The sequence below is a fragment of the Physella acuta genome, unplaced genomic scaffold, assembly GCF_028476545.2.
Source record: "Physella acuta isolate Inbredline_101_S28 unplaced genomic scaffold, ASM2847654v3 ptg000235l, whole genome shotgun sequence".
Lineage (NCBI taxonomy): Eukaryota > Metazoa > Mollusca > Gastropoda > Physidae > Physella > Physella acuta.
In genome coordinates, this window is record NW_026731754.1 from 64,616 (window position 1) to 77,500 (window position 12,885).

The following is a 12,885-nucleotide window of genomic DNA, read 5'->3' on the forward strand; positions in this document are numbered from 1 at the left end:
AGATCTAAATATCAGGTGGCCAAGAAAGTTTTAGATGTGAATGATAAAGTTGCTTATCTGAACTTGGTGGGATACAGGGCAGGTGAAGTAGAGTTCATCTGTTTGTTTGTCCTACACATATGAAGAGATAGAGTGATCAGAGACATGCTCGTCTGGAATCGTTCTTTTAAACGATAAAAACATGTTGTCTGAGACTTGGCGGGACACTGGGCAGGTGTAGTTGAGTAGGTCACCTGTGATGTCAGTATATGAAGGGATAGTCCGAAATCGGTGTTTTCAAAAGATAAAAAACATCTTTTTGAATGTGGGGTCTGGTTTTTGTTTCGATAAGTGGCAGACGTGATGTTTTTTTTTTATAGATAACCCCCGAAACCCACAGTTATCCAATGGATGACAGGTAGTCTAGTATCTGTCTATAGTTCTAAAAAAATGTATTAGTTAAGCATTGGCTAAACTATTAATGTTGAGTTACTTCAGAAAATAACATTTCTAAAAATAGCGTTTTGGTAATATATCCATTATTATTAAAATAAAAGCATGTCTGTCTGTATGATTGCGTTGTATGCTATATTCAGGCTTTAAGAAGTTTAAGGTTTCTGCTCCCCAAATGCCACGCGGCGCACTTGACGCATGGGCTGTCGCCGTATGATGTCTACCTAACTGGTGCTGGGGGGAACCTTAGACTTACACGCAGCTCGCAATGGGGCGTCTGGTAGGTAGCTTGCACACACCAACAACTTTGTCCTCAGCTCACCAGACTAATGGGGGGTTGGGGTCAAACCGATATTGTCTGTTCCTCAGACGTGCGTTCGTGGTGTCCCGCTTTGTCTTCACGTAGATAATTATAAATATAGATGTTACACTATGCATACTCAAACTATACACTAGTGTGTTTATTATTGCATACAGGACAGACACTGTTACTCAAATATTAGAATAGATTAATTCAGAAGTAACTTAAACATTTACATTTCTTGAATTTTAGTTTGTATTACTTTTTTTATTTACCATTGTTCTTTTTTGTTATAAAAATTAAATTTCCTTTTGTGACGAATATTGAAGAAATTCTCCTCGCTTGAAATTTATCTTAAATAGACGAAAATAAGCTGTGTTTATGTAATATCTAAAAAGCTGCACCAGCTTGAGATAATACACAGTAAGACTGGTACCTGCAACGACAATAAAAAGGTCAAGTTAATTAATTGTCACGTACATCAATTCGATTTAATGTATTGTGTATGCAGGAATAAGTCATTAAAAGATTGATGTTGAATTTACCTCTGACAATCAATACCATTACGGGCTAGACAGTTTGATTAATTAAACGTGTTGACAAATAATTTAAGCCCGATGTTATGTGTTTTCAGGTCTGGTGTTTAATTGATTTTTATAATTTAAATCTGACACTAGATATAATAGAATCCTACTCTTCTTATTCTGTGTTCTTTTTTTTACTGTTGAAAGGGATCCCCTTCAACACGATTAAGTATACGTGTCAACTGATTATGTGCCATTGATGGCATTGACGCCAATTTCAGCCCAGGAACGAACTACAAGGCAGCAGTTGTAAGATTTTGGAGTTGTCTCTCCTAGTAGAGTGGCTGTCCCCTGCTAACGAACCTCATCTGCCCAAGGGTTCGAACTCAAGAGTTTTGCGGTTTAGCGACCATGGGCTTTACCAACCTTGCCGAACCCTATAGAATTCCACACAAGTTTTAAATTTTTGTTGTTTGTCATATCATTTTTGTTTTTAAAGTATGCACTAATTTTATTTTCAAAAAGGATAATACAAAATTAACTTCCGCAATACTGTGTTGGAGCTATACTTGAAGTTCAACAGCATCATTATGAAAATTAAGAAACAGATGATGTATCAAACTAGACTTCAAAAATTAAACTCATTCGTTCAGTGGTCATGTCAGTCTTCATTTACGGATGCGAGGCATGAACCCACAACAGAGATCAAGAGAAACGTTCAGACTCTAAAAATAAGTTTGTAACTTTTAAATATATAATACAGAGCTAAATTTATAAATTATAAGATTGGTTGAATTAATCACTAATGCAATTTGTTTGTTTGGGCGTCTACCGAGTTTGTTAAAATAAAATTACGATGGTATGGGTATTGTTAAGAAGCGAGTTTAGGTCCGGGAGAACGTGAACAAATGGACAACGACGATCGACGCATTGGCTCGTTTAATACTTTATTGTACTGCCAAATGAAACGAATATAACCACGATAATAAATTCATCTACACACTAACACAACAAAATACCATTCACAACAAGCATGGCACTTACATCAACGGTCTATTCAAAATAATAATCTAAAGTATGAGGGAGAAGAATGGGAAGCCAAAGTTGTCACTGGATTGAGGACATCAAAGTTTAGATCGGGAGCCAGTTGCATAACTACTCAAGGCAGCAGAAGACTGAGAAAGATGGCATAATATTTTGACAAAACCAATTGTGTAGTCCTAACTACCAATAAAAGGGCTAAGAAACGTTCTTTTTTACAAGCTTTTATTTAACTCACTTCCTCTGTCTGTCGTCAGTCTAGACGGAAACGCAGGAGTGAAAATTCGGACAGTTCTACTTGACAGATACGATTCACAGTTGGCACGTGGGTCAAGACATGAAGACAATGCAATCTGAAACTAAATTTGACTTAATTGGATGCCTAATTGATTTTTAATGAATTAATTAAAATTTGGACCGAATTAGTAGGCATATCTAGCCAACCACACCACACGCGTCATCACCTTCAATAGCTGCGCCATCACGTAATGGCTGCGTTCAAAAACCATTGCGCGCCTACTGAACGTGATGTTCAGTAGGCGCGCAATGGTTTTTAGTCATATAACTCTATTGTAAATAAAACATGTAAAGTACTGAAAAAAAATTCATAAAAAACGTTTTAATAACAAGCTTTTATGTAATAATGCACTAAAAAGTAGAAAATAAATTATAGACTACTATTTAAATAACTATAAAGAAAAGCGTGGGTGTCTTCCTTAATATTAGTAAAGGTATCCAATAGATACTAAAGTGACCCACGCTTTTCTTTATAGTTATTTAAATAGTAGTCTATAATTTATTTTCTACTTTTTAGTGCATTATTACATAAAAGCTTGTTATTAAAACGTTTTTTATGAATTTTTTTTTAAACATTTCTCTCTCTCTCTCTCTATTTCTCTGTCTCTATCTCTCTCTCTCTCTCTCTCTCTCTCTCTCGCTCTCTCATTCTCTCTATCTCTTTCTATTGCTTTCTATTTTCTCTCTTTCTCTATCTCTCTCTTTAGTTTTTACCTAAATCCTTTAATATTCTTCTAATTGCGTTTGAAATTAGGAACCACTCGGTAATAGCCTACTATTCAAAAGCTTTATCAAATATTTAAAACAATACATGCGTTTACTTAGCGAAAAGTCTTGCTTTACCTCACTAGAGGTTTAAAAAACAGTTTGCCCTTTAGGCTTGATAATAGCGATCGGAAGAGAACAAGATAATATTGTATGTAAACGTAGGCGGGAGCAATTTTAAAATTTGAAACAAGACGTCTGATTTTTATAAAAATTCTATATTGCAGTGTTTGAAGCTTAATTTAGTTGTTAGTGCAATTTTTGTAAACCAACTTCTTCATTCGTTTTATTAAAATAATATTTTGATTCAGAAAACTATTGTATTGTTATTCATGTTATGCAGAACAAAGTTTACTCAATTGAGATTATATGAAATGACATTAATCCGTTCCAGCCCCATAAAATGCCATTCCAATGGTTTTTGTTAAGAAATGTGTATTTATAAACAAAAAAATATGTGTAAAAGATAATAAAAGAGAATGTGCAGAAATAAATGAATAACAAAGGGAAAATACTTTAAGAATCATCTGGCGTGATCTAACTACAAACCCTGGCAGAGGATTTACTACGTTTAATTTATGTCAACATTTTTAATGCTAAACTCTTTTAGTAACTTAATTTCACTTACCTGTAACACTCTAAATGCTACATTTTATTACTGAAAGTATTGAAATTAAAAAAAATATGTTCTGTATATAGTAAAACTAAAACGCTACTTTTTCTTTCCCATAATTTGTCTTTTTTAAAGCTTTACTCAATTCACTGTATTTATTTTACTTATCCCATCCAGAATCCTGTAAAAATGACTTAAACTAGTGTCATTATATATCTGCGATGCACGATTAGTTGAAATACTAAATGCTGACAATTTAAAAACAAAATCCTTTTAACAACATTGCAGGCTTTCCCTCAAAGCCAGACGGACCTAATTTTAAAATGTTGTTAGTGATCATGATCACTTCCAAATACATGTATTTTTCACTCCTTAAATGTTATTTTCTGTTCTCTACTTTACGGCCGGATTAAACATTAGCATCATGCTAAAGCATTGTTGGGAGTCCCTTAGCATATCGCACCTGCCGTCTAGTTCAGATTTAATTTTTATTTGTTCGGCAAAAAAGCGATTATAATAATCAACCATTCACTTCAAATAAATAATATTCAAAACATGAGACTTCCTGCCTTCTAAAATTGTTTGCTTCAAAGCGTCATTTATAAGCTATTGCACGAATCACAATTACATGTTGAAGTAAATCATATTTTTCTAGCCTGGTTTATTCAGTGTTTTATTTACTAAAAGTAGATGATTTTCTGAATTGTGTGCCAGAAAGAAAATGTATGATATTTTAGAGAGCTTCTCTTTATGTAAACCTTTTCCAAGTAGAAAGCGACGACAGCTGATGGCGTATTGAATTTTTCATGGGTACTGTTTGTGTGCGCGGACATTTTACCACAGGTGCTTTGAGCATAGGGGGTTTGACCATAGGTGGTTTGACCACAGCGGGCCTTTGGCAATAGGGGGTTTGACCACAGGTGTTTTCTCAGCAGAGGGTCTGTGATCACAGGTGGTTTTTCAACAGGTGTTTGATCACAAGCGTGTTCAGACATATGTTCAAAGAGGTGTACTGACATATGGTCAAACAGATGTACTGACATATTTGCGTACTATACGACATATGTCATTTAGTTAACCATTTAAGTATTACTTCTTTGACTATACTGTTGGCATTTTATAAATTCTTTTTTTAATCCTTTATATATGCTATATATTTTAAATTAGATCTACATTATTCATTTGTGAAACTTGTTATTTGTCGCATTATTTGTGTGCCTATGTCGCAGTATTTGTGTACCATTTATATTTAAAATAAATCTATGAGGCATAGTGACAGCAATTATATGGAGACTAAAACATCGTTTTTTACTTTACTTTTAGTACAATCATGTTAATTTCTATTAATGGACTCTCAGGAAACATGTATAAATTCGTATTAATTGTGTAATAAATTTAAATCAAATAACAGTTTATACTTTCTATTTTGAAATTCATATACTATGGCTAATCCGCCTCTGTGTTCAAAGCCCCGCTGTGGTCAAACCTCCTATGGTCAAATCCCATCTGTAGTCAAAGCCCCGTTGTGGACAAAGCCTCTATGGTCAAACCCCCTATGCTCAAAGCTCCGCAGTGGCCAAACCCCCTATGTTCAAATCACCTAGGACAACAGTTTGTGTATTTTTAAAACTCATTTTATTTTCATAAGCAATCGCTGGTAAGGACTATGTTATTTTTAAGGAGCGTCCGCTTTATATAAACAATGTCTCAGTAGGTGGTGATGACGGCTAGTATTTATAATTAGTGTGTGTTAACATGTTAGATATTTTTAAGAATTGAATCTTCTGATGCACATATTAAAACTTTAGTGATTATAGTAAACACCAATAATCAGGCAGTAAATTTTGGGGACCTTAAAAGTCGGGGGAATGTTCCAAGACTACAACCCTTTCTGCACCCCCCCCCCCCCCTTTCACTCCTGAATACGCTGCTACTCTTCTTTTATATTAAATTATTCTTTTTTCTCCATTGTGGTAACAATCGAATACCTGAAAATGTGGAAATTATCTCATCATATTATTATTCCGCATCTGCCAGTCTTTTTATCAACCACATAAAATTAGCCTACATCGCAGCCGGAAAATGCCGATATTTTTCTTGTGTGAAGTTGGGGTAGAGGGGAATAATCACACCTATGTTAGGTTATTGTAGTGGTGTATATGTTTTTGTAGGATATTATCAGTTGTATATCGTGTGCAGATAGAGGTTTAGCTTACTCGGCTAATTATTTGTCAAAGCTCTTTTAATTTCAATCTCTTGCTTTCAAACAAATGGCTTTACAGTATGTAAGTAACTGCAGAATTGATTTAGACATGGTGTAGCAGCAGATTAGGCTAAGAGCAGATATTTTTGTCTTGTATGAGATAGTATCTGAAACGAAGCAAAATAAAATCACTCTTCTTAAAAAAATGCTCTTTAAAGTTTTAGAGAAAATATAATCATACACACAGGTGCACACGCGACAAATTTAAGAGGGTTTTCTTCATACTCGAGACGATAGTCAATGCAATAAAATAGAGTGTAGTACTTGTGTTAAGCATAGTTTTCTTTCATATAATTAAGAAAAGTCTATTGCCCATACTTTATTTGATATGTAAATGATTTATATTCTAATAAGTTCTTTTTTAAAAATAAAAAGTAAAAAAAAAAAACACATAATAAAATGTTATACAACCCGTTTTTACTTGTCTTCTACCATCCCCATCTTACACATCATAGAATAAAATTGCATTGCATAAGGACTGGTGTTCACTTACGTGCATTTTTTATTTTTAGGACAATCTTCAGTTTTGGCACAGTAGATTGTTGGTTCTTTCGCAGGGGAACTGCTACTGCTGCAACTAAATAATTTTTTAAAAATTAAATGTTTAACTAAAATATTATATTTTTATAAAACAAAACTTAGAAAAATAAAATAAATATTCTTAATTTTAAATAAAAAATATAAAATTAGATATTAGATATAAAATTAGAATTATATATACCTACATTTCAATTCTGTATGATTGTATGTTTGTAAAATATTTGTGATCGAGGATTACAAAGGAATATAAGAAAAAACAAAAAACTTGATACTATCATGGATTTAAGTGTTAGGTTATTATAGTGCTCAGGGTCTAAATTTATGAGTTAAAAAATTACTAGTTAAAGTCTTTAAAAACAATTTTCGTTTTATATACTTAGCATAATAATTTTCAATTATGAACATTACATAAACATTTTTAAAAAGTGTATCAACATTTGTAAAATTTCTACAATTGTTTCTGAAATGTATTTGCTTTTTGTCCTTTCGCTCTCATTACGTCCCTTGATTTGGAAAACACAGTTACTTTCCTTTAAAAAAACATTAAATTGGGGGGAGAAACAATTTACTTTTTATGGGTTTGCGTTTGTTTTATCGGTTTGTATTTTTGTTTGCGTTTATGTTATGTTTGCTTTTTATTGTTTTGGTTTTGGATCGTTGTGGTTTGGGTGGGCAATGCCGAGTATATGCTGATTAATAAAAACACATGTCATGTTCCTTTACAGATTTCAGAAAGCTCTTTTATAGACACCTGCACAAATCTACATAAAGATTTACAATTTTATATAATACTAGCCTTCCCGGTTTGTGTTGTGGTTGTGTTTGTGTTTGTGTTGTGTTTGTGTTGGGTTGTGTTGTGGTTTTGTTGTGTTGTATTAATATTGTGTTCTGTTGTGTTTGTTTGTGTTATGTTTGCGGTTCTTTTTTTTGTGTTTTCGTTTTGGTTGATTGTGGTTATGGTGGGCAATGCCGGCTATATCCTGATTACGAAACACATGTCATGTTCCTTTACATATAGGTTTTAGCAGAGGCCAGTGCAGGGCCTGGCGGGGACGGCTAGTACTAAAATAAATTTGCTCTTTTAAATAAAATAATTGGTTTAGAAAATGCGTATTTTTTTTATAAGCAATCAATGCTTTTTCATAAACCACAGCAAGTTTGTTTTATATACTTTTTTTCAGTGCATTGAAATGTTTTTATTTCTATGTATATTTATTTTTAACCTTTAGTAATCCTTTGATAATTAGTCGACTAAATACATCAAATACATTTGCTAAATAGTAGCTTGTGATACAGCGTCACCATACAGATTGTTTGTACTCTATCATGTTATCAATCAGCCCATTTTAAAACTTAGTATTTATTAATTTATTTTTTTTCAAAAATTAAATTATCTTGCATTGCCATCAGAGACGAACGCATGTTCTTAACTTAAAAAAGAGTAAAAAAGTTAAATGTGTTCTTATATTGGTTTTTACTCTTTAAATCAGGACTACATGATTTAACGATAAATAAATTTAACGAAAAATTAGCGATAGTTAGTACTGAAGAAATGTAGAGTAAATGTAAATTATACTTTTGTGTAGACTCTAAGTCTTTGTTTTCCTTAATTATACTTTATTCAATAATAATAAACAAAAACATACCCATTCACTAAAGCAACCAGAAAAGGCAGTAGTAGAATCAGAAAATAAAGCAACTTCATTCTTGAGAAAGTTTTTCTTGTAATAACGTTCAATATTAACTCACAGTTCTAAAATAAATATGACAAATTTATTGAGAGATCTTTGATATTTTAGATCAAGTCCTGCTAAATTGAATGTGCGTCTTAGGATTAGGCAAAACTGGTTCAATCTTACTTTGCATAAACGTTTGAGCTAAAGCAACAAACTTGTGAGCCAATGGCAAACTACCACCTGTGTCTGAAAAATCTTTGCTTTTAATTAAAATTTTATAATTGACTATAAACGCAAAACAAAACGATTATAAAAAAAAATAATTTTTATGCTACCAGCCAATCAAGTATATTTCTCTCTCTCTCTCTTTCTTTCTCTCTCTCTCTCTCTCTCTCTCTCTCTCTCTCTCTCTCTCTCTATATATATATATATATATATATATATATATATATATATATATATATATACGTATATATATACAGCAATCTATGTATGTGTGTGTAGTCTTTTATGTATCACTACACCTTTTATTACATCGCCTCGAAACTTTAGGAAGTTGTTGCGAATACTCTTAGGGAGGTTTCTGCGAGAACAACACATTTAAATTAGCAAGGGTGGCACCCCGATAGGGGGCGATTTGTTCTTTTTCTAAATACAGTATATAAAAATAAAAGTCGATTGCGGTTTGACACCTTTATCTTATCGCCATCAAAATTTAGCAAGGGCGGCCCCCGGCAGGATGCGATTCGGCGCCCTGGTCTTTTCCGTCAGCGCTACGGCGACTACGTTCGTACTAAGCAGTGTGATTCATAATGGATAGATGGGGCGTTAGAGTCGCTCACTAAATTGAATCAGCCATGGTAGGTGCAATTTGGCTGCGTGCAAAAAGTTTATTTTCGGCCCCCAAAGGCTCACATTAACCGCTAAGGACCCTGTTATATTTTTTTTTTAATAATCAGAAAAATTAACCAAGGTTAGGTTATCAACTGGGTTGTTTTCTTTTGTCCGTAAAAAAATCGAAACTGTTTCGACACTTTGCGAATGATGCAATTAGCATCTATTTTTAGACGATCCAATCAGACATTGAGATCGAGCATCTAATAATTCATTATTAATAAAGCTAGCAAATTATATCAGTCACGCTGATGTTTATAACACATACAATAATTATTTCTTTTACGTGTTACGTATTTCTTTCACGTGATTTCTGTCACTTTAGCGAATGACGAAATCTGTATCATTTTTTCAGGATACTATTAGTCGCTCTGGGTTATCCCGTGAGCACTATGGTGCCTATGTTATTTTAAGTAGGCAGGGGGCCGTACGCGGCGCCTCTGCGTAAGTGTATTTGGGAGCTCCCGAGAGCGACAGTCAACGTCCCTGACCCATGGGCGGTCACCGAAGTATGTTCTACATCATTATTATTTTGGTGAGTGATTAACGTACACTCAAGGTTTTCATGTGGTAGTGTAGGTAAACCCGTGTCCCGATATTTTTGATCCAAACGCAGGCATTGTTTACAATTAAATAACTCAGTTTTAGAAAACAAGGCCATGCGTCTAAGAACATAGGAATGGTAACGCGCGGATGAAACCCTTCTTATATATTTCGTCAGACTTTCTTCTATCCCCGCGGCAACGCGCGTGGACGAGTATGCTAGTTGTCATATAAAAGCGCGTGTTTGTCATAAAATAAACAAAAAGCCCATTTATGTTATATAAACCACTTTATTTTATTTTTTAAATATACATATTTTTTTTTATGATCATGTCATGTTTGCTGGTGTATTTTAAGTAAAGAAGCTTATATTTACCATTATCTGAATAATAATAAAGAGTTAATTTTTATTTTATTTTGTTAACATTTAACTTTATTCTCATACTTTACACTATTTTTAGAATTGTATCTACATTGTGGTATACTTTACAATAGTATAAAAAAATACATAGGCCTAATGCTAATATTCAGTCTTGCCTCCAGACTTTTTTCTCCGGGGGGGCACTTGAAATTTTCGGGGGGGGGGGGGCGGTAAACTTTCTTCGGGGGGACGGGGACACTGTTAAAATATATTATATTATATTTTCTATATAAATTATATAAATTTCATTTCGTTCGGGGGAGGGGGGGGGGGTAAAAAAAATTTCAGGGGGGGGGGGGGGGGGGCTTCGCCTGGAAGAAACTCTGCTAATATCTAGAAAATGTTTAATTTCAATGTTTTTTTTTCGCAGCAACACACAATTAAAGCACTATTAAAGCAAGCTGGCGCGGTTTGTTGATAAAATAAAAATAATTTTAATTAAAGAACAAAAATTAACATATCTTTAACTAAATTTTCATTTACAAATATAATGAATTAGGTGACAAGCAAAGAACATGAAATTTTAAAATTTAGAGTGAATTATGTGTATATTTCTTATACAAGCCTGCATGTCAACTTACACAATTAAATTTAAAATATATATGAACATTTGGTATTAGATTAATGATTATGAGTAGGCAATTCTTCATTTTAATTTTAAAATCATTAACATACTTTTTATAGTCATAAATCAATTAACAGGCAAATATTTCATTTTTAAGTTGAAAGAATGAAATTTAATAAACTTGATTTTAAATTGCCATCAATTGATTTAACATATGCTGGACATTGTATCAAAAGTATGTTAACAAAGCGTGAATGTACAATAATAGAAAGGCAAAATTTTCTCAGTTTTTCTTCATAAATTTGTTTTTAAAATTTTAGCTTTCCGTTATCGTTCTAGGAAAGGAATAATCCATTTTGGAGAGTTTGCCTTCACGGATTTGTAGAAGCAATTTAGCCTAGATTAAGAATTTTCCTAATCAGGTTTTTAAAAAATTCCAAAAGTGAAGAAAAGAATCCCGAAGACCTCAGCTTCTCTTTGACTTCGTTAAACTTTCTGGTGGTTGATTCTTTTCTCTTTAAACTGTTTTGTCTGGCACTGGCATCGTTAATCTTCTGAAGCTGTGTAGGGGTTAACGTAGCATTAACGGCTTCTCGGGCTCGGTCGAAGCTGATTGACTTTACTAAACTTTCTTTTGGGATAGTTTGTTCGCTAGCGGTGTACCTGCCCGTATTCGATCCTGTTTTTCCACAGACTTTTACCAATGTGTTCATCTGTTCATCAATATCGACCGTGACTTCGTTGATCAGGCTGATAACGTTAGCTAAGGCCCCTGTCTGTTTGTCTTTGTCGTGTAGTTTTTGAGACAGTCGATTTGTTTTTTCTTTGACAAACGTGAGCTTGGTTAGAGAAAAGGTGACGTTTTTATCGTCGATTTCAAAACTGTCGTAATGGGCTTTGACCTCGCAGATTTCTTGCAGGAGCTCATCGTCAATACAAGGCCGATCTAGCTCCCTCACTAGACATTCTCTGAACTCTCGAGTTTGTTCAAACATTGCGTTTGAGTATCTCTCTCTGCCTGTGTTCAAACGATCAATCATTGTGATCAGCTTTAGTACCTGGTCCTTTGATCTGTTGTTGAAAAGGATAGCTCGATAGTTGATTTCGTTGAGAAACGGAACTAGATTGATATCATTTTGTTCTTTCAGCCACTGATCAAATGATATTTTCCTCCCTTGAATCGATGGATCTGTATCAAAACAATCGCCGTATGTGTATAGCAGGATACAATGTTTTCTAATGAACTCAGCTCCAAATATGTTTTTAAAAAGTTCCACGGCGTAGACTTCTTCTTTAGTAAAACGTGATCCAAACTTCATAACAAAGATAATGGCGTGATATCCTTTTGGGTTGGCTGCTAAAGCATTGGCCACGGAGTCAATGAACTTTATAATATCGTCCTTCTTGTTTCTCCGTGTGTCGCCAATACCAGGGCTATCAACCACGACAATTTTCCAATCTTTGAACATGGCTACGTCCAGCGCTGCCCCGGATGTGACAGAAGTAGAGGTTGGGTCGCTCTTAAAAGATGCTTTTCTGAGGATTGTGTTTCCTGTGGCGCTTTTTCCATGGCCCGTCTTGCCAACAAGTAAAATATCGATGGACCTATCAGACGAAGTCGCCATCTTGAAGTACTGCAAATAGAAAGCAGGAAGTAATTGTTAGATCTCTGAGATGACATTGTAGCGTCACAAGAAGGATTACGGGTGGATGTGGACCACATAAAATATATGTGTACAAAATATAGTAGAGTGGTCCTTATGCAGCAGAAGAAGTAGAGTCCACCTGAATAAGTGACCTTGACATAAATGATATATGTTTAGCAGTACGCCCAGTAGCATTTATTTTTCCCAACGTGAATCAGGGGTGCGACACTAAGTTAAGTTCACTTTCGAACCACACGGTGTATGGGACAAGTGAAGTAGAGTTCATATGTTTCTGTGACGTCGGAATAACGAGGGATATCGTGGTCAACACAGCCACTTTCACATTCCCTAACGTAAGTTGCGT

General features: G+C 34.1%; 1 protein-coding gene and 1 long non-coding RNA gene across 2 annotated transcripts in view; both read right to left on the reverse strand.

Moving 5' to 3' along the window:
• Positions 1-5,968: 5,968 nt before the first annotated feature.
• LOC131938118 (uncharacterized) lies at positions 5,969-8,637 on the reverse strand. The gene is made up of 3 exons (XR_009386273.1): positions 8,423-8,637; positions 6,730-6,813; positions 5,969-6,343 (listed from the first exon to the last, which is right to left on the reverse strand). It is a non-coding gene; the product is annotated as an uncharacterized LOC131938118 (long non-coding RNA).
• A 2,014-nt stretch (positions 8,638-10,651) lies between these two features.
• LOC131938158 (GTPase IMAP family member 7-like) overlaps positions 10,652-12,885 on the reverse strand; it is a 7,302-nt gene continuing 5,068 nt past the window's right edge. Inside the window, exon 2 of the mRNA XM_059296076.1 lies at positions 10,652-12,509. Coding sequence (XP_059152059.1) covers positions 11,268-12,500 — 1,233 coding nt within the window. The 5' untranslated portion in view covers positions 12,501-12,509 and the 3' untranslated portion in view covers positions 10,652-11,267. The remainder of the gene's footprint in view (positions 12,510-12,885) is intronic.